The 22850-nt window shown below is 39.5% G+C and overlaps 1 protein-coding gene across 2 annotated transcripts; it reads right to left on the minus strand.

The window, feature by feature from the left end:
* Positions 1 to 335: 335 nt before the first annotated feature.
* HPS5 (HPS5 biogenesis of lysosomal organelles complex 2 subunit 2) lies at positions 336 to 22814 on the minus strand. Of its 2 annotated transcripts, XR_014585334.1 has the most exons (24): positions 22518 to 22814; positions 22131 to 22295; positions 21606 to 21716; positions 20701 to 20765; positions 20004 to 20196; positions 18077 to 18210; positions 17541 to 17756; positions 17155 to 17226; positions 16842 to 16930; positions 14417 to 14595; positions 14032 to 14190; positions 12759 to 12918; positions 10619 to 10742; positions 8845 to 8991; positions 8042 to 8116; positions 6887 to 7488; positions 5426 to 5549; positions 5119 to 5274; positions 4512 to 4631; positions 4088 to 4201; positions 3662 to 3768; positions 2687 to 2972; positions 2063 to 2250; positions 336 to 909 (listed from the first exon to the last, which is right to left on the minus strand). XR_014585334.1 is itself a non-coding variant. In XM_083838993.1 (23 exons), the coding sequence occupies exons 2-23, from the start codon at positions 22266 to 22268 to the stop codon at positions 2190 to 2192; spliced, it is 3432 nt and encodes a 1143-aa protein (XP_083695119.1). In that variant the 5' UTR covers positions 22269 to 22295; positions 22518 to 22813; the 3' UTR covers positions 336 to 2189. The 2 variants fall into 2 exon arrangements, 1 of the variants encoding a protein (XP_083695119.1); XM_083838993.1 differs by having other exon boundaries at positions 336 to 2250; positions 22518 to 22813.
* Between the last annotated feature and the right edge of the window lie 36 nt (positions 22815 to 22850).

The following is a 22850-nucleotide window of genomic DNA, read 5'->3' on the forward strand; positions in this document are numbered from 1 at the left end:
TATGCTTAACTGGCTGATGAAGAGCTGGTAAGGGGGATCCTTCAGGAAGCCTTAGGATGATAGCATTGCTCTGTGCAACTAAATTCTAAACATGAGACCATTTCATATCACACTTCCTTCACATTATCCATATATGATGAAAACATATGCATTAAGAATAGGAAGCAGCAATTTTTCCAACTCTTCTTCAAAAAGTAAATTTTTACTCTTTATTGACAAGCAAGTTAACTGAAGTCATCAACACAAGCTCACTTTAGATACCAGATTTTAACGAATACTTCCTGTTACATTAGCTGCATGACTACTCCAACAAAAAATTTAAGAACAAGAAAAGCTTTGAGTGGAAAGTTATGATTTATTGCAAAAAAAAAAACACACCACTCAACAAAAGTTAATCGAGCATACAAAACATTCACAGAAGTGAAAAAGAATGCTATGTATACAATGTACATGGAACAAATAAAGTAGAACAGTTAAATCTAGAGATAAGTCAGCTAACTTCCCCTAAGAAAGGCAACACTAGTACTCAGCTAAAGCTTTGATGTACTGCATGAAACAGCTAGGCCTAACAGTCACTGAGGTAGCAGTGTGTTCATTTGGCAGATAAGCAGACACTGACATCATCTGACTTGTTTAACCTCACCACATACTGCAAGTGCCTGGGTCCTACTCCAACAGTCTTACTGTAATGTAACATAAGGGCACGGTGTGCTTCTGACAGAAGGATCTGTCCTGTTTCCATGTCAAAATATAAAACCTAAAATGTTTAAAGTTTTCTTTTTTAGAAGTACTTACTTATTGGCTTTTCCACAAGCAACAGTGTTAAGAGATGAAAGCCTGCTACTAATTCTCTATCTGTAGCTTCATTTCCTCTAGTGAAGTAACCAACTCTCCACAATAAAGTCTTTCCTGCAATTGAGATGAAAGAGTCAGACTGCACCCATCCAAGTCTGAAAGCTGTATTACTATAGTCCTATTTTGATGAAAATAAAAGCACTATTTGGGAACTGTATAAATCCTGCAAATCTACCTAAGATTCTTTTTAGATCTGTGTAAAGAAATGCTTTCAAGGCATTTATTGACCAAGTTACAGATTTTGAAGAGAATAAAATTTTGTTCTAATGCATGCAGTATTTTTTTTTTGTTTAAATGACACTTAACAAAAATCAACTATTGATCAGACACCACGGCCTTCTGCTAAAATTGTGAGAATCTGACAGTGAAAAGGGTCAAAACTAGTAGCCTAGAAAGAAAACTGTTCAAACAGGCGTTAAGTGCAGAAACAGTACTCATACAAAACATAGTTCTGTAAACGAGAAATTAAATCCAAGTGATTTTATGAGTCTTCATATTCTAACAGATATTTAAAGATTTCTTGCTCAATGGCATTGATCTAAAATACTCTAAACATTCAGCTTCTAAGAAAATATTAGATTAAGATATGTAGTCCTCTTGCTTTCTAAAAGGTCAAAAATCACTGTGGAATATTGCTGTCCTGAGGTCTGTCGAAATATCACAGCCAAAATCTACTCATATTTCATAAGCAGATATAGGCAATTTAGAAATATCACTCTTATAGTTTAACAGTGAGTTTATTTAGTAAGTTCTTTTCATCAGGTTTCCATTAACCCACTCCTGAGAAATATTTTCTCTCTATTTTAAGACTTGTCACAAATAATTAATTGCAAATGGATAAGAACTGTGCATATAATTTAAGAGGAAAAAAATACATATCACACCAAGTACTTCTACAGCTACTTGAAAAAGTAAGTATTATTTACAGGAAAACGAAAAATTACATGCTTAAATCTTTCCCAGGAATGGCTTCTCATGTTTTCAAACAATGAAAAAAAAATCTATACACCATGATTTGATCCTTAGTGGCTCATACCCTTAACGCTTAACTCATGCAGACTCAGAAAATAAATTAAGGCATTTTCACCTTGGAAATCTGTGAGCTTAATTTTGAGATAAATACTGGATTCTTTTGATTGAAGTTCTGGAGTGTAAAACTCATCTCTAATGAATAAGAAAGAACTGTGAACAACTACCAGTCAAATACCTGTCAGATGGATGTTGACTCAATACAACTGAATTTTTAGGGAGAAGTTCATTTCTTTAAGAGCCTGAAAGTTTAAGAGGCACTTTAATATACACATTACAGATCCCAAAGTTTTCCCATTTTTTTTCTATGCTTGCTGAGACCACAAAAACCGGTCACACCTGTCCAACATGGACTGAATCAGGGCTCTGCAAGAAAAACAAAGGAAAAGGTTAAACAGTTTAAAAACAGTTTAAACAGTTAAAACAGTTAAACAGTTAAAAAAAACTAACAACAACGGTTTTGCTTTTTAAAGCAGTTTGTCAAATGTCAAAAACACAATTACGTGATATCATGACATCATCATGCATGCCTTCTCTGGAGGGGTCAGATCAGACTCTCTACATGGAACCTCCTTCACATATATCTAATGTACAGTTTTCCATTTCCTTTTTGTCTCCCCATTTTAAGGTACCTATATTGCATAATACATAGTTCTTAAATAAAAGAGCATGTTTCAGTGAGTTTAAAATTCAAGGTAAAAGTGTGAAGTATTTTATCTTTTTGTTAACTGAAACTTTAAAGCACCAAGAAGATCTAAGATGAATGGTGTGCATATACAGAACTGCTGCTGCATCATCTTACCTTTGTCTTTTCTCAGCAATTCGCAGTATCTCACACACTCCAGTAAATCTGTCAGACAATTCTAGCATCACGCCACATTCTTGCAATAGAGGCAAGGCACGATTTGGGCCAATGGCCTTTGCTAATAGGAGAGCTATGTTTTCCACAGTGATGCAGTTTGGCCAGCTGGGGATACCATTGCTGACAGCATTCCCATTCTGTGGTCCATGGTGGTGGAAAACAGCGCTGTGATTTTGTGCAAGATGCAGAAGAAACTTCCATTCTTCTATGGTCTCTGGAATTGAACCTAGATGCAAAACCAAATTTGTTACGTTGTTTGTAAAACAAGGTTTATTACAAGCCTACTGTTTTAAACAGATCCATACCTAAAAAGGAAGCTAGCTATTCTATTTTTCTCTTTAGAAATGCAAGAAAATCAAGTGTTATCAACAAGCAAATTGCATACAGAATTATATTGCCTTGACTGACTCAGTGTCAAGATTCAGTGCTGAACTATACACAAAGCTTCGCAATACTTCAGCATTTGAGGCTTTGTCAAGTCAAAAAACAAATAATTGTTTTGTTCATCTTAAGGCTACTGGGACAATACTTTGCTCATTGCAACTGTGTGTGTATAAACGTGTGTAGTGGGGGAAGTTCTGTGCCGTGTGGGGAGGCTAGCTATTCCTCCAAATCTAGCTTTTACTCCTGATAAACAACCCTACATTCCTGAGCTGTTAAATGTTTTCTAGAATTACTGATTTCATGAAACACCGTGTGAAGATGCAAGAGCATAACTCCCACTTAGGTTTTTCAAATATGCTGCTGTATACCCAGCAAGTGAAACTGCTACTAAAACACTTCAAAAATTAGAAAAAGAAAACAACCCACCACCACTAAAAACAGCTTAACTCTACTTTTGAGAAACTTAATCAGTAGAGACTAAGGGCAGTTCTGATGTTGCAGAAATGTATACACAGCTTAAGATTCACTAACCATCTTCTTCATTCAATAGGCTCAGATCATCCAAATGAGCAATATTAGTAAAGGCTTCTATTCTTCTGTCCAGCTCCAAACAGAGGAAAAGGTACCCAGGCCAAAACCTTAAATAACAGAGTAAAAATTTCCAGGAATCAAATATTCATCCTAAACTGAAATGAACAATAATTAAATATTCACTTAATGAAGACAGAAGCAACGGAATTTCTTGAATGCCAACAATCATACGGCTCATCACAGAGCGGGCTCACAAGGGGTATCAGATGCATTAAATTGGACTCCTAAAATTCATCCTCAAAACAGGAAATTTTTTTGAGTGAAACTTGTTCAAGCTAGGAGCAGATAAGTGTTTTTCATTTGTATCTTTTTGGGGTTAGAGTACCAGCTAAGCAAGTATAAAGAATTAGCAAGCTTTCGTCTTACCCATGTGATTTACAGATGTCTGCCATTTTCTCTTTTGTAACAAAATCAGCTGGGAGTTTAACCAAAAGCAGAATGAGCTGGCTGTAGCCCCATGTAAACAAATGCGATCGTGGCCTAGACAAAGAAAATTTTTGTTTCAAAACATTAATGGTTTTCTTCCAAAAAAAAAAAAAGTTCTCTCTACAAGAAATTCAGGTTTATCAAATAGAAGTAGGAACATTAACGAGACATGGCGTAGTCTCAGCAAGAACAGTCATTCAATAAGGTATTACAGGTAGTTATTTAATCCTTTGGTTGCTTCTGCTGAACTCTGCAATATGCAAAATGCTCCAAGGATTCACTGACATCCAAAGTGTCATATAAAACCTAAGCCTGCAGAACAGCTTTTTGCTGCACTCAGAACCTCGGGTGAACCTCGCTTTACCTGGGATTTCCTTCCACATCCACAGTATTTGCTCTTTGTGGTGCATCAAGAGAAACTGCCAAGCACAACCAATCCAGTCGTATTGATTCCGGCTGCAGAAGAGATCTAAGAAGAGATGACCTACAAAACAAAGCACATGGGGAAAAAATACTGATTTTAAATATACCAGATACATGGAGACACAAAAATTGCACACGAGAAAAAAAGTAAAACATGATTAAAATTAAGTATGGAAAAAAATAGAATCATTTATGTTCCTAGGCACTGAAGGGAGCCACAGAAAACCATTAAGTTGACAGAGGTTGGATTCCCCCTGCTTTTTTTTTTTCCCTAAATACTGTCTAACCTGGGTATGCTGAACAGTAGGCACAAGAACAAAAATATCAGGTTATTTTGAAAGTAAGTTGCAGAAAAAAAATATTAGAACTAGCACCTAAGCTAATAAAATCCATACTGAGAAACCAACTAAAACTGGCAGAATGATTTGGAAACTAATGATAAAGAGCACCAAGCACAGAAATATCAAAACAGTTAAACAAACAAACAAAAAAATCACATCTGCGTGATGAAGGCAGCACACAGGTGAAAGGCTCTCTATTCCCTTTACCTTTTATCCTCTGGCTGTGACTTCACCAGGCTATCTAAATATGCTAAGAAGTGAGCTGGATCATTCTTACAAAGCTGCTTGATATCAGAAGGCGAAATGGAGGGGTGGAACTTGATCAAGGGCCGAAGAGCTGTTTCACCAAATTTTTCATAAAGCCTAAAGAGAGACAGAACAAATACCATTTTCAGAAAGGTGATCTTCTGAAGAGATTCCCAGAAAGCTTCATACAGTGTGAAGCTCTCAAAACCAATTCCTGCTAGCAAGTTGACAACATGGAGAAGAGGAAAAAAAAAAAGGACTTGGCTACCTTTGAGCATGTACCAGTAACAGAGGGCCATCATCCCAGGGCCCCAGGTCATGCAACAGTTTCAGTATTTTCAACATATCTTCATTTTCCATTGCCAAAGCAACCGAACTGTGACAAGTTAGTTCTGAAATAAATTAGTGCACATGTTACAAGATACAGACAGTGTTTTGCCTTAACACACTCAGAGCTGTTGTTACATGTACAGATACAAGTTACCTTTTGTACTTCCTCAGAACAGTAGCAACAAGTGAACACTTGTTAATGAACAAGTCATGAAATGTCATGGAAGTCAACATCACTTGGAGGCAGTGCTTTCAAGTTTCAGTTATAAATGATACAATGAAGGCATGGAACAATATTCTTGATATATTTCTCCTTTCTGAAGTCTTTGGACTTCAGAGGACGCAGTTTTTCTCTTGTGAAAAAAAAAAAACAAAAACACTGCAGGACATATGGCTTGCTAAATATAATGTAGGTCTGCAGTTTTCAGTATAGTATGTTTTGCTTCTATTAATAAATAAAAACTTTAGTTTGGTCACTGACTTCACAGAAAGCAGAATTCATCATAAACCAAGATCCTGATGAAATGTTGGTAACAGTCTACAAACACAAGTACAGTCCAGCTGAGAGCAAACTGGGAATGTATACGTTACTTTAAAGCTCTCATGAAGATACAAATTATGAACAAATTCCCAGAAGCCCAACACCACATGCCACCCATCAAAGCAAGATTCTGTTCTTTGACTGATCTCCGTTAGTGCCAAATTAATGCTAAGCCTTTAAGTCACTCTTAAAAGAAAACACATAAAGCAGAAGCTGAATGCAGAGAACAGACGTGGTTCTGTTTTCCAGTATAATCAGGAAGCTTTACTTCAATAAGACTAAAGAGAAATCAAAAACGTCAAAAGGATTTCTGCAGAAAAAGGAAGTCTGAAGCGATCACAAGCCATTCACTCGCATAGGACCATTCAGCCTTGTTTCACACTAATGACAATGCTCTTTAAGTCAGGCCTTCCATTTCTAATGCAAATACTGAAGCCCCATCTCCTACCTTCTGCCTTATTTCTATAGATATTTGATTTTACACATGATTTTTCTGCTCGTTGAAGGGCATATATTTGCTTTTACATAGATCTGGTCTGTAACTGCCACACCGTTCAACCAACAAGCTCCATATAAATTTAACAGCTTCAGAAGTAGTTTCTGTGGAATTGCAAAGTGAGGGGAATACCATTCTCTCCTAGAAGCCAGTAGTTTTTCCCTACATTAGCCTTCTGGGGAACACCAAGCAAACAACCCCAAAACAGAACAAAACCTTCTACCCACCAATCCCCTTCCCCCACTATATCCACAGAAGGAAAATTTGCAGGCATAAATGGGAATCTTCAAACTTTATTTTCTTTTTCTTCCCAAACAAAGTCTTTCTCTCAGTCTACTAGGAATAAAATTTTCATTAGTTACCTTTCAATCCTGCGATATATGTTTCCCATACATTAGGGCTGTTTGCATACGTGGTTATAATGCACTGCTTTAGTCTTTTCAAATCCAGAAGAAAGAAGTAGTTTTGTATAAACCTACAAGCCAAGGTCGACAAAGCTGCTAGTGGCAGACCTTGATCAAAGCTTTCCTCTGAATCACCATTTCCACAAGAAAATACACTCAGCTCAAAACACAGAGTTGTCAGCTCCACAAGATCTTTCTGAACATCTGGTTCTAGGTCACATGGAGGAGATATTTGAAAGCAGCCACCCAAAGGTCCCTTGAAATTAGTGCTATTTTCACATACATTTTGGCTTTCACAAGTTTCATCATTACTTTCAGTGTAGTCTTCCAAGATACTATTCGGTTCTTTTTCTGCTAGGTCTCCACCAGTTGGATTTACTTGCAGGTTTTCCTCCAGGACTTCCCTCTGTTCTTCAGCACATACAGTCTTGCTCTTCCTAACAGAGGAATCAAAATGCTCTCTGCTGCCAAATTTTTCTTCCAGATAGACAAGCCATTCCCGTAAAACCCTTCTCATGCACTGTGGTTCTAACAAAACCAGGGGATCCTGGAGTTTGGCTCTGTAGAAAAAAAGAAACTTAAGTTGCTTCACAGCTGTAAGACATCACAAGTGAAACATTATGTATGTTTTGTGCAACTCAAAGTATACTCCTGAATTTAAATTACAGTTTGCTGCCGTTTTTGTGGTTTTGAATGCATCAAACAGAGTTTAGGCTAGTTGTACCATCTGCATTTGCTGTTAGTACCTCCTGATTTCCCCAGGCTTTCTTTCAGAACTGATTTTTGTTAGGTGTGGGGTTTTTTTTGCGTGCATTGTGTTTGTGATTGATTTTCTTTTTTGCCATTGTTATATGTTTTTTTTGTTTGTTTGTTTGTTTTAAGCATGCTTGTAGTTAGGATATAATTCCTCAGTGTTACCCTTTTGTCCTAACCAAGCTTATAGTGGGTTTGCTTGGTTTTAAACAGGGGAAACAAATCATTAACCAAAGTGAGAGCTTTACAGGTAGCATTAATAGACACAACATTACTTTTACATGTTTGTAGTGAAAAAAAAATCAGTCATTTTTCTACTAAAGCCCAACACATCTAGACACTAAAAATTGCCCAGCTTACACAGCTTCTGTTGTTGCAGCCTTGAGATCTCTTAGATGATCCTCCTCTGGAAGCTGGCAGCTCTGTGGCTCTGATCTAGAAAAACACATTCATTTCAGCTTTCACTGAAGTATTGTATTTAATAATTTACATGAGGATTTTCCTCAGATTTGTCAGGAAACAACATTAATTCCATTATTAAAAAAATAAAGCTCCCATTTCTATAGAAGGAACAGCTCAGCAAAAGTTACAGATGAATTGGACATGAAGAACAACCATAATAATAATTCTGTGGCCTTTATTATGGCTTCCGCTCTAACTACAGCAGATTTCTGAAGACACTAAATAAAAAAATAGTATGACACCATATGAAAGTTACCATACATTATAAAATTACTGGAATATGAAACAGTTTAGCTCTGTGTTAATTGGACAGCCATTATGTTTTATAGGTACCATAAAACACGGTTTGAGGGAGAAAAGTGTGTTGACTCCCCACTCTGTAAGTGCAGGACATAAACTGTTGGACTCATACCCCAAGCAGGCATCACAGGTATGCTACATAAGAGTTGCTGATTACGCTACGTTCTTACAATTCAGTAACTACAGCACTGCGGAGACTGCACGCTCCAACGTTCTGAACCAGTTTCTAGGTAAGAAGCCAGCTAGAACCAGCTAAACCCACCAGAGTAACAAACAGCAGCTGGAAAAACACAAACAAACAGAGCTCTCCGTTCTCCTTGAAACGGTACATTTTCTTTAGATTGCTAGCCTCAGAACACCCAGTAAATGCAATTGCTAAGACAACGTGATTTTGCACTCACGCTCTCTCTTCCTGGGGAGATGCTAGAAGACTGACAGCCACCTCCTGCTGCTGCTCGTCATCCTTTGCTTCTTGCCTCCCTCTAATATCAGGACTCACATGAAGTGTGCCAATCTTTTCGGTAGTTTTGCGTACAAAGCTGGAAACACTAGAAGTCAGAAGTTCGACCATGTCAAATTCAAAGTTCACAACTGAAACAATCAAGCACTTTCTTTCCATTCAAACCATCATTTCAGATGTCTTTATAACCTGAAGAACTTCTGAGAACGGGATCTCACCAGTGATGGACAACGAGAACAAAACTCCCTAAGAAACTGCTCAGAATTCGTACTTGAGTCATGGTCTGTAATATCAGCACAAAGAATCAAAAATTGACGTACTTATGACTTGGGGTTTTTGCTGCTTGAAAAAACAGGCTCTCATACTAACATTAGTGCTTAGATTTTGATATATTTGTACACAAATAAATGCAGATTGGCTACATTTCATTTTAGGGCTAATAAAGCATCAGGAAAGCATTAGGAAATGATGGCCCTCTTAGTAGTAAGAAATGGTTTTACAGCACTCAAAGTTAATTCTTCAGATTATAAAGCTCACTAAAAACATCCTTCTCGTCATCGATTTTTTTTTCCTCCCAGGTATTTTATTCAAGAGAAATCCCAACGAGCACACAGAAACCCATTTCTACCATGAGGAGAACCATGTTATCAAGAGCTGAACAAAGAACTCAGCCTCTTGCTTTCTGACTAAGAACTCGTTTAGGAGCCTTAAAAAAAACAAAAAACACCACACCTTTTTTTAGAATTATAGGGAAACTTTAAAAAAGTAACTGTAAAATATGATTTTACTTTATTTAATCATAAATAGAACATAGAGGGTACTTAAAACTAAGTTCTATTTACTATTACTGTTTACAGTCAAACTCCTAAAAGTTGCTTATGATTTAGAAAGAACTCATAACAATGCATGTATGTCTGAAAGCTATTCTGAGATACTCACACTACTGATATCAACTATGTTTTTCTTGTTGCAGAATATATTTGACATACCTAAGTGATTAAAGAAGAAGTAATGATTCAAACCATCATTATGGAGCAGTAACTTTTTGATTAAGAAACACACCAGCTTCACAAGAATTATTTAAGTCATGTATTTAACACCATTTGCTTTATATGTTGAAGTGAGTTTTTAAAAGGCAATTTGATTTCTGCACAAAATGGACGCTACCATATTTACTTGCACCTGGCATAAGCTACCATTATTCCATGAACATTTGAGAAATTCATTAGATTTACTGAAAGGTGCCGCATGAGGGGAGAAAGATGGCAAGCTAGACAGTACACTTCACAAGTGTGTTTTGGCAATATCTAGCACCATTCAAATATTTTAGTTTTTGCCTACAAGCCCTTATCATTCAGAAATCCAAGTAGCACAAAAGCTAAAATCTAAAACAATATGTTTAGTAAGTTTCTTTCTGAGTACAAACCACTGCCACAGTTTACATGGTTATGTTAAATATTCTTAGCAGACATTCAGAAAACTAAGGCTGAAACCTTGGCTGCACTGAAGCTTACTTACAGCAGCTCTTCGTATCTTCATTAGAGTCAAGATGAAAGCTTTAAATAGCCTAGCAAGCATGACTGCATCTCCAGTGTTTCATTTCAGGTGTTACATTTTTGCAGAGCAGAGTATGAACTAAATCAGACAATGCTACAAATTCACAGGACATAAAACAGAATGATGTAATGGATGAATGAACCTCCTGCACGTTTTACCTTTCTTTCACAGCTTGGAGAGAGACGAGAGGAGATGGGGAACGAAATGACAAAGGAATACTGAATGGGAGGAATGTCTCACTCCGGTCAGCCTCAACCGCCACAGATGCATGAGATACGCTGTCTAACAAATGGAATTGAAATAAAGAGTCATGAAACAATGGCCTGGCAAAAATGAAACAGTGAAACAAAGCACAGGTCACTAATTCACTCCTAGATAATCTGCGTGGAATAATCATATTTTTCAGTATTTCATGTTGAAGATTGTGGGGAGACAGAAAAGCATTACCTAGTCTCAAGGACCATTTTATTACCGACTTCAAACCTTTATGCTCTATAACAAGACAAATGACAATCAGCAACAACTGTCTGAAAACTTACCATTTATACATAACCTTACAGTTCATTTCAAAGACAAAAAAAATTGATTTAATCCACTGTCAGTTATTTAAGCAGATAGGAAAATTGAACGTTGTAGTATGCATCAATTCACACAGCCCTATTTCCTAAAAGGGAAACTATATCTGAACATACAGAAACACAAATCATGGTTAAGGTGTAAATCACTCCTATTTGAAGGGACTTCAAAACACAATTAAACCCATAACTCTCTGGCTTTTGACAAGAATCACAGGAAATACAGAGCCCCTGACTAGTTCCTCTTCACTCTTACATACCTACCTGTATCTACAGGGTGTTTTGATTAGTCATTTCCTCGCACAAGCACACTGTATCTTTAAGGGGTGTGATGAAGAAAAAAAGGATACTTTTGAGTAAGAATGACACTGTTTTGCAACAGTCAGACCTATCTGCACTGCTGAGAAGAAAAGATGCTGTGCTATTACAGAAATTCTAACAGAATCCACTCTCCCTCAATAGGGCCTAAAGGTCACAACTGACTGGGACCAAAAGGGTGCTTTTGTTCATTATACAAATTAGCAACCTAAAACCTTGTGACATCTTACGTAAATATGATCAGGGAAACCAGCTGCAGCACAGCAAAAACATGAAGTCATTCATTAAGTCTATCGCTCTTAAATACCAAATGAAGTACATGTGTTTCAAGAATCATCTAGAACCTCTCTATCTTGGAACAATCAGCAAATCTGCTATCACTTAATGAACAGATAGAAAAGTTTTAACTTACAATGTTCAAGAACTACGACCCTTCATTTTAGAGTTTTAATGTTAGAAATTATATCCTTCCTGCACATTTTCTCACTTGTCATTTTTTTGGTGAACGAAAGTAAAGAGACAAATGTAAGCATAAGGGCTACAAACATCATGTACCTTAGTCAACAGGACACACTACTGACAGAGAAGCAAAAATTCTCCCACCCTACTGTGGTTTTCCTCCTACAAAGCATCCAAATTGTCTTTCTCCTCAAACATCTCTGCAACAGCTAAGAGCAGCCTTTTTAACAGAAAGCCTCTCTACCGCACCCTGAACTAAACAAGCTCCTTATCATCCCAGGTTTCTTCCTCTTCAGAGCAGAGAACAAGACACATTGTTTCACTATGTTTCATCTAGCAACAGGTATTTGTTAAGAAATAAACTCCCTGAGTAGTTAAAATGTTAGGTATTAACAATTATATCATTCCCATGCTAATGTATAAATGTGTAAGAGGTGATCCCCTTTACAGATGAAATCCTGCAAGAAAGCTAAGCCTACTCTCCCTAAGCCTACTTGTTTTCCCTGAAGAAATAATGCCAGAGACAAGACTAATAAATTCTTTCCTGTAGCCAAAAAGACTGGAAGGATAGGGACATCAAACGAATCTCATTTGAAGCTCAATTAACACTGCCATAGTCAGCCAAGACAGTCTCAGTATTAATGCTGAATTGCACACAGAGGGGGAAGAAAATTCGAGTGAAACTCCAGCTTGGGAAAAGCCCTCTGGACCTTTTGTATTCTTTCTCACTTTTGTTTATGTGTTCATTTCTGTGGAGCCAGTATTTCACCCCAATGTTTCAAGAAAGTTTGACTGGAGGGTGGGGTGACTGTGTTTCCATTGAACAAATTAGAAAATTTAATTATAGATAACTTGATAGTGGAAAATAAGAGCACAGAGCAAATCAATTCTTGTAAAATAAATAAATACTGCACCTGAAGAACGTATTTTCATTAAGAAACATTACCAAGTTCCACCTGTTCATCTTCCTGGTGTGCAGGAAATTCTTTAAGTCTCTCATCTTCTGAGAATGTTTGACTGTGGAGAGAACATGAGTCTTCATCGGACTGACTGCCTCTTCGACTAATAACACGATATATACCAGAGTCCAAGACACTGAAGCTTTCCTGTCAGACAAGGGAGAAGGGCCAGATGTTTTTTGAGTTGCACTTCCTTGTTCAACTTCCTGCAATGAATTGAAACAACCATCCCAACAGAAATAACCTCACAGTACTTCATAATTCACCATCTGAGAAAACCCTATGGAAGATCAGATTACTGACAGATCCAGAACAGCAAAGGACACCCGTGCTGTTAAATGCATAGTCCAGTGACATTATAAAGATGCACACACTGCAATTGCTTTTAGGAAAGCAGCCTGTGGAACAACTGGCATACTCAGTACAAGACCACGAGACAAAAATATCTTGGCTTTAGTCCCGTATGTGAACCAGCCACTTCACCCCATGTGACTGCATCCAGACGAGTCCATGTTCTTTCTACCAGTAAACCATACCTAGCTAGCACAACTATGGATCCACTAATACTGTCTGCTTCTAGACACATGTACAACCTTTGGCTCATGGTCAGTCCACGTAGTTTACGTTCCCATTTGGGAATGGAAAAAAATTCGTTTACCATGTCAAGATGGAATTTATGTTACTGGTTTTTAAGCTTCACTTTTTAAAATACTTAGATTGAAAGCAACTCATGTTGTATTAACTACGGAATGTTTCCCCTTTCTTGAAATACTGCTGGGAAGTCAACGCCAAGCAGCTCTATGTATAAAAGAGTATTACAAATATGCTTAATTTTTTCCTTAGAGCTTTCTGTTTGAGCTGCAGAGTGAGACCATTTTTAAAACAGGGCTAGGACAGCTCTGAACATTCAGAAATTCAGTATTCACCAGATAAGACCACAGTTATAATCAAGATGACCTTTACTGAAGCACGGCAAAGTACAAAACTCAGCTGTGGAGAAAGCCTTCTTTGTATCTATCTTTGTCGGTACCTCAACCATTAGCCATAAAATAACACAAAGACAGGGGTGTAAGAGCCTAAAGAATGCAAGTAGTAGTATTTCATACCTCCCTACCCCAAGTAACTTTAAAAACCAGTATTATCGCCTATAGTAGACATAGTATAATCAAAAGCCTTATCTACAAAGAGAGCAACAAGATGGTTGTAAGACGCAAAGATAAGACTTCTAGCTAACATTTTTGGCATTACTAATACACTTACATGAGATGAAATGCTACTTCTCCTACTGCTGCACGCAGAATCTAGAGGTTCCACCTTCAAGATCAGTTCCTCCAGACGTGAAATGAGATCCTGTTGAGTTGAGGCATCCAGCTGAGACTTCAAATGCTCCAGCTTGTCTAGTGGCAAATTTTTTCTTGCCTAAAAATACACAGGTAAACAGAAGCATTATTATTTCTAATGCATGCATGAAAAAATTAATAAGGTACTACATATGCAGGCTAATTTTCATACTAAAAGTATAAGGTCTAGCAGACTTCTTAAAATCTCTGAAAATACAAACCTTAGAAACCCATGGAACTTATTGTAAGAGAACAAGGAACAAAATGGAGTTACATGGAACATTTACAAAAAGGTATTTACTTACTCTGCAAGAAATTATTGAATTTTGGAAGAGACAAGAGACCCTGGCAGCAAGAGTCCAGAACCCTCTTCTTATCAGACGATCTACGCAGCGGTCTACTAGCAGAAGGGAAAGGTGTACAACTTTTCCGTTTGCATGAAGACAGAACAGTTCACTTTTGTAAACTGCAATATCCTGAATATCTGCAAAACCAGATGCACAGAAGCATGTTAAGGACTGAAATTGTTCGTCAGGATTCCTTTTTGTTCCTGAAGGAAGGTGAAAACCTATTTCCCTGAGCACAAGCACGTGCAACAGTCTAATACATGTAGCACAATTGGTATGGCGAACAAACACTAAAGAGCACTAAGCTAGCATCTAACAACTATAAAGCACAATTCAAGTATCAAAACTTTCCAGAGTTGCATTTCTAGACAGCATCCAAAAGTACGTTTAAGCTAAAGTTCCCTTTTCCTTTGAAGGATGAAAAACGAAACTAAGACTGATAAATATGAGAGAGGCGCACCATTATTAGCTTTGAAAAAGAACAAAAAGATTTGGTAGCAGAAAACCTCTTTGACCTTTCAACAGTTTCCAAAGGAAACAGTTACACTATGTGCAAACACTCAAAGACAAAGGCATTGGAAACTTAACACCAAAAGGTGGGAGAGAGGCAGAAGGAAGAAGTCACAGATTCACAGATTCACAGATTTCTCTAGGTTGGAAGAGACCTCAAGATCATCGAGTCCAACCTCCGACCTAACACTAAGTACTCCACTAAACCATATCCCTAAGCTCTACATCTAAACGTCTTTTAAAGACCTCCAGGGATGGTGACTCCACCACCTCCCTGGGCAGCCCGTTCCAATGCTTAATAACCCTTTCGGTAAAGAAGTACTTCCTAACATCCAACCTAAAACTCCCCTGTCGCAACTTTAGCCCATTCCCCCTCGTCCTGTCACTAGGCACGTGGGAGAATAGACCAACCCCCACCTCTCTACAGCCTCCTTTCAGGTAACTGTAGAGAGCGATGAGGTCGCCCCTGAGCCTCCTCTTCTCCAGGCTGAACAAGCCCAGCTCCCTCAGCCGCTCCTCGTAAGACTTGTTCTCCAGACCCCTCACAAGCTTGGTCGCCCTTCTCTGGACTCGCTCGAGCACGTCCATGTCCTTCCTGTAGCGAGGGGCCCAAAACTGAACACAGTACTCGAGGTGCGGCCTCACCAGAGCCGAGTACAGGGGCACAATCACTTCCCTCGACCTGCTGGCCACACTGCTTCTTATACAGGCCAGGATGCCGTTGGCCTTCTTGGCCACCTGAGCACACTGCTGGCTCATATTCAGCCGACTATCCACCAATACTCCCAGGTCCTTCTCGGCCAGGCAGCTTTCCAGCCACTCATCTCCCAGCCTGTAGCTCTGCTTGGGGTTGTTGCAGCCCAGGTGCAGGACCCGGCACTTGGCCTTGTTGAACTTCATGCAGTTGACCTCAGCCCATCGCTCCAGCCTATCCAGATCCTCCTGCAGAGCCTTCCTGCCCTCGAGCAGATCGACACACGCACTTAGCTTGGTGTCGTCTGCAAACTTACTGAGGGTGCACTGGACGCCCTCATCCAGATCATCGATAAAGATATTAAAGAGGACCGGCCCCAGTACCGAGCCCTGGGGGACTCCACTAGTGACCAGCCTCCAACCAGATTTGACTCCATTCACCACAACTCTCTGGGCCCGGCCATCCAGCCAGTTTCTAACCCAGCGAAGCGTACGCCAGTCCAAGCCCCGAGCAGCCAGTTTCTCGAGGAGAATGTTGTGGGGAACGGTGTCAAAAGCCTTACTGAGGTCAAGGTAGACCACGTCCACAGCCTTTCCCTCATCCACCAAGCGCGTCACTTGGTCATAGAAGGAGATCAGGTTCGTCAAGCAGGACCTGCCTTTCATAAACCCATGCTGACTGGGCCTGATCGCCTGCTTGCCCTGCAAAAGTGACAACAACCAACAGTTGTAGGACTGTGCCTATAACCATACACATATAACTATTTATGAGGTGTCACTCGTGTGACAAATACATTCACTGGTTAGACAGATGTTAGAAAAATGTTTTTTCAGCTTTCAGCAGTTCACCCTTCACGGGATACCTGGGAATAAACAGCAATAGGGAAAGAGTACTGTGGGTTTAGTTACTACCTCACAGTATTTTGTTACTGTATTTTAAGATTCACTTTATGCCAGGTTTTTTTCTCAGAAATATGGAGGGAGGAGTTGGTTGGAAGGGGTGGAGAGAAGGTTACTAGTCAAGGGTATGTCTGACAGATGACAACAAAAATGATTTCTCTGATAAATGTTCTGCAATCCAGCTGTAGAAATGGAGCCTGAAAGACTCTGTGTTAGGCAAGGACTTCAGATATGACAAACGTAACAAACCACATTACAAACTAAGATTCTTAAAGTTTACCTTTTACTTCACTCCAGAGTAAGACTTGAACACTTTGGGGAACAAAGATATAAATGCCTCTTTCCGTCCAGGTCACGACATAGTGCTCACTGCAAGCAAAGCAGATGTCAACCAGGCAAAAGTTAATCGCAGTAGTCACCATAAGCCAACGTCATCCTTATATATGTAAAGTACAGCAAATGAGACAGTTGTTTAACATGATATTTGGAAAATTCTTATGCAAAAACATTAAGTTGATAATACAAATTAAGAGTATACACAACTTATTAAAGGATTTTTAAATCTACTTTATCAACAGGAAACCAACACTCACGTCAAATACAGTAGCTTGGGGAAAGATAAAGATTGTGGAGAGCAGCTGGAAGTCGTGCAGTGAGGATCCATCCTGTAAAGAAAAATGATCTATTACAAGATATAACTATAATAGTATCACATTCTTAATCCTTTAAATCTAAACCTGGCTTAAATGTACATAGTCTTATGACAGCAAAATTCACTGCTATAGTCACAGAGACACCTACAGAACCAAGGCTTTGGCATTTTTAATTAAGTAATTAACTACTGGTTTTCATTATTAGATGGAAACACATTAAGATGACAGCTAGGATTAAATTTTGACTGCACTGGGAGTTTATTTCATCTTCTCAGCTAGTCTCGAAGTCCCTAGCTTGTTTATCACCGGTAAGGCTCATGCGTTACCTGAGAGTAACAACAGGGAGAGGCGGTGATGAGAGCAGCTGCTTGAACTGATGCGTGCTTTGCACTTCCCCATCAAAGTTCACTTCCCACATCCTTGAGCCAGGCCGCGCACAATATATGAGTGGCTGCTGATTCCCGTTGTTTTTTCCAACAGGGAAGAAACATGCTCCGAATTCTCCATCTCTCTCTTTGTTACCAATTTTCCAAAACTTCTCTCTAGTGAAGAAAATGCATTTGTTAAGGCAGCATTAACAAAGGCTCTAATTAATTTTATGTTGTTCTTGAAGAATAAAAATACTAAATCCTAACTGCTGAACTGATCGTTTGTTTTCTTCATTGCAGAATTTAAATTCTGAAGCCTGCATAAAGTTTATAACATACGGGGTGTAGCGATATTTATTAGTTTAAGTAAAACCTCAGATCATGAGCTTTTTTTCCTCTTTCAGCAATTGCTGAAAAAAGCCTTCTGCAGTCAACCCACCTGGCTGCGGAGCAGCCTTGCAAGTCCATTATTTTACAAGAAAAACATAACTTGCCTCTCTGTATCACACAAATAAGTACGTGTAAGTGAAGATATGAGCAGTCTCCCATCCAAATAATCGAGCTGAACAACACGGGAATCTACAGTGGTTATAATCTGAACGGGAAACATCACAAAAGTGGCAGCAGCCTACAGTTTAAAGAAAAAAGACAAAAAACGCATACTGGGCCTCAGTTCAGCATAAAGATTATTTCATTAAGTTAAAATTGCAAAATTCAGAAAAGGCTCACATACACTTGAATATACAGCCTAAGACAAAGCAAGGCAATGCAGTTCCTCTCCTCTCTCCCCCATGAAACAAGGTTCTAATGCTTAGAGATGGAGGAATCTAAAATCATCCTCTTCCCAAAAACATTACTGAAGTTTTCCATTACCAAAGTTTTAAGAAAAGAAATCTTATCCTACAGCACACAGACTTTTTTTATTTTTTAAGAGTGTTTTTGTAACTTCACGAGGGTCTCTTTTGTAAGCTTTGTTCACTTGCCAATTCTCTCAATTCTCCCAACAGGTACTTTCAGCCAAGTCTTATAGAGACAGATCTGAGAGATTACTAAATACAAAAAAAAATCCATCAGATTTAGGTGGTTTATATACACTCACAAACTTTTTCTATTACCCAGCAGTGAATTACCCAAATGCTCTTAATTACTCAAGTCTCTCAGCTTGCATGGGTGCCAGAACAGAGTCCTAGACAGACTTCTTATGAATAAGAAACTACCGCAAAGTGCGCTCCCATTTTCTAGTGGACAATCACCATGTTTGACAGTTTAAAGCTGTCTTGTTTGTTATGAAGGTGTCAATTGCTTATTTTGAACAAACCACACGGCATTTGAGATCCAACAGTCTTAACATGCCCAAGCAGGCACATATTTCATGGGTCTTGCCCTTCTCCCCTATCCTTCCACAGCTGATTTTCTTGCTCTTTAAATGCAATGTTCTTGCTACGTTTAAGACAATTTTCCTTCTGAAGTCTCTCATGAGGGATGGAAACAACCTGAAGGAACATGCCTACTTCCAGGTTGTGCTGCATCTTACCAACTAAAAGGAGAAGGAAATGACCTAGTCATGATAAAACTTGAAACACTGAAAGACTAGAAATCAGGCTGCTATTCATTAACGTGCATGCCTTTTGCACGAAGCGTAATTGGTTTAAACTTTGTGTCCACCCACCATTTGTTTTAACTACTCCGCATCTTCAGGAATGAGAGTATCCAGACAGATCCCAAGAAATACACATTTAAGAAGAAGGATAAACATACACAGCTTTCACACTGATCCAGGAAGCCCAGAAAAAATCAGAGTCTGTGACTGCCCTTTCTCAGACTGACAGATGAGCTGAGGACCAAAACATGTGGCTGGCACTGCACCCAGAGTCTAAGGGGTCCAAGGAGTTCATCAGGCTCAGAAATGCCAAAACTGAATACTTGGATACTTGTCAACTCCAAGAGGAAGAAGCTCAGCCAGTACAAACACACTATTTTAATACTGCTCTGTCCTGTACTGAAGGGAATTCTACGAGACCATGCTTGATCTTGATCATAGCAAACAAATTTAAGATGAACTGTGGATTTGCTCTAATCTCTGAAGTCTGGACAAATTTCTGTCAGAACCTACCCGCACAAGGTCAGTCTGAATCCAGCATCTCTGTGTTGCTAAATCACACAAAATTTTTAGTTCTATAGATTTGAAAACAATTTTACACTGAGTTAGTAAATTAGCTAAAAAAGGTTTGGGTATGGAATTGCAAGGATTTCTACTGTTATCTCAGTAGACTGTTTCTCTTGCAGTCAAAGCTACCCAGAAAGTTTGCTTTCCCAACAGCCAAAGGAAATTTTCCTCTGTTCTACATCTCTTAAAAAAAAAAAATAATCCATACAGCACCCCCTGGGAACCTCTTTATCCCGAAGTATGCGACGTTTTACCTTTCCTTGTTTTGATGTGTTAATCTTGATGGCTGATACTTTTCCCACATGATCTCCTACAAAAACACGGAGGGCTGCTGTATCCCAACATAGAGCTGTGACTTTTCTGCCCTTATGCTCAGAGGAAACATAAATCCGTTCTGGTTTCCCACGACGTTCCTGATTCAGCTCCCAGACTACTACGAGACCTTGGCTGCAACATTTAAAAGAAAACACAGCTTGAGCATAAGTGTTCTAAAGGCATTCAGCTTTTTATCAGTGACAAAAATGCATTATCCCAAAGAAATAGAAAACCTAAGCAAGAAGTCCACCTCAGAGCTGGCATTGCCAGCAAGGATGCTAAGCATAAGCAAAAATATGCATTTAAATTTTAAACAACGTGATATCAACTACAAATTTCACTCTGCCGTATCACTGAAAACATTTCTTCTGATGCTGAAGGGTCTCAAGGGTACATTTATCATAACTTTGCATGCTTAGCTCTCTCATGGATGTTCTGTTACAGGAATACAGCTTCTTCCTAGAATAATTATGTCCGAAAAAAAGAATAAGCAAACTACGCAGAGAATTATTCTGTTGAAGCCTCTACCAGTTAATTCCCTGCCTCCCTCCAAGTTCTCAGCAGATGCCAGTCTGAAACTTAGAAGTTACTTCAAAATATTTATCCGCCATTCAGGTTTCCAAGTACATCACTCACCTGGTGGCAACAGCAACGTAGTCTTCATCATGCAAACAGCAGGCAACTCGGGAAATGGCACCTTCCTGAAAGCAAGTATGGCAGTAAGCATGGGTAATAAACGTTCTTGTACTACCTTTGCCAGAACACAACTTTTATCTCTATGAAATAAAACAGATTAATGTCAACAGCTGTCACCAGTTTGTGGTGATACGGGTGCTTTTGTTTGTTTGGGTTCTGTTTGCAAACACTGAGCTTACTCTAAGAAGCAGCAGCCAACAACACAACTGGATCAAGAGAATCAACAGCTCATCCTCTAGCCTGGGAACACAGAAATCAGTCACCTGTCCTTGTACCTATGGAAGTTGTTTTGCCAGAACTAAGCAAGATGTTTGCAACCTCCAAAGATGGTTGCATTCATTTTATAGTGGAAGCAACAATGGCTCCCAGGAAACACTACTGGGCGGTAGGAACAGCAATCCCTATTCCTTGACCTCCTTCAGAAAAAACAAGCAAGCCTATATTTTCTTTGCCTATTCAGGTAGTTCATAGTTTGGATACCCAAACATTAGTAGTTATCCACGTTAGGCGCTCTGGTTACACGTTCGAGGGTTTTCTTTTGACTCATACATTCAGGGTGTAACTTTGCTGCTGTTGTTATAAGAAAGAATTGGATAAGCAGAGTTCTGTCCCTCTCAAGCCGTTTCTTTCACACCTCATGAAACACATTACACCACACACTCTGGGGACACAGACCAGTACCACAACCCTTTTTAACACATAGCAGTCTGAAATGTTACCTTATCTGGACAATTTAAACAAGCTGAAAATACCCATTGACTCCTTTAATAAAAATTAACATGAAAACACCTCTTTCCCAGTCCCAATTCCCCTGGATATTTTTGTCCAGAATATTTTACCCTTACCTTATGAGTAAGAAAGAGCCTTTGCTTCCAACCATCTCTCTGTATAAGATTCAGTCCTCCTCCTGAGCTGCCTAGAGCTATCCATCTCCTCGACACAGCTATACACGTGCACTGAAGGCATAAAAATCATAATGCAGAACATAGACACTAGTAAGTACAATATCTTTTCTTTACGTTATTATTTTGCTTTTTAAAGAGTTCACTGCTTGCCAACTTTGTGTGCCACTCCTCAAACACTAGCAGCAGAGCCATCACTAAAGAAATTAAAATTGCTTCTTCTGAGATCCAAACAAGCTGTAGAAGATAGCAACCATCTACGATTGTATTTTTTACCCTGCAGTTGCATTAAGAAAACACTGTAGTAGGATTCTGCCTTCACTTCTTCTTTCTCCATAGCACACCACCCATAAGCTAGCATGCACAAACCCCCAAAGAACATGATAAAGCTTGTGGGCTAATTAGAATAACAAACTGATTAGGGTAACTTTTTTAATTGAATAACAAAAATGAACACCACAAACTCACCTTCAGACGACTAGAATCCAGCCTGAGCGCAGAAAGCAACGGATCCAAACATTCAAACTCTGCCAGGACATGGTTGTAAGAGTCTGGAATGACTGGCGCAGAGGCCATAGATGCATAAGGCTGGCAGTACTCACTCATGGGTACAGCTTCAGCATTTGGCAGCACCTGCCAAAAAGAAGGTAGGTTCTCAATTAGTCCACTTTTTAGTATTACAACAGATTTTTTGCGTTTAAAGAGACTGTTACAAGAAGAGGAAAATGCTCAGGGAGCATTAGACTTAAGCATACCAACAACATACGTGCACCCGGTTTTAAACGCCTTTGCCCAAGTTGTGCAGGTAGACACATCACTGATGTTTAGTACCTACGCCAACACCCAGAAGCCTACCTTTGGGGAGCGTCAGGGAGCCAGAAGCACTTTTGCTGCGGAATTTGACAGGTTCCGATGGGTACGCTGCCCAAAAACCCAGAGGCAGGGCAGCTGGGGGAGGGAGGACGCAGAAGGTCCCGTACAGAGACCGCAGCAGCCCCGAGCCCCCGTCAGCAGGAGCAGGGGAGGCTCCCGGCCGCCCCCCTCAGCGGCCGCCCCCCTCAGCCACCGCCTCGCGCTGCCTCACGCCAGCGGCCGCCCCCCGCGGCACGTGACCCCTGGCGGGGGGCGGGGCGAGCGGGCCGCCGGCCGCGCGATGGCGGGCGGGCGCGTGACGCGCGGCCCCGGGCA

Source organism: Anser anser (assembly GCF_964211835.1).
Source record: "Anser anser genome assembly, chromosome: 5".
NCBI lineage: Eukaryota > Metazoa > Chordata > Aves > Anseriformes > Anatidae > Anser > Anser anser.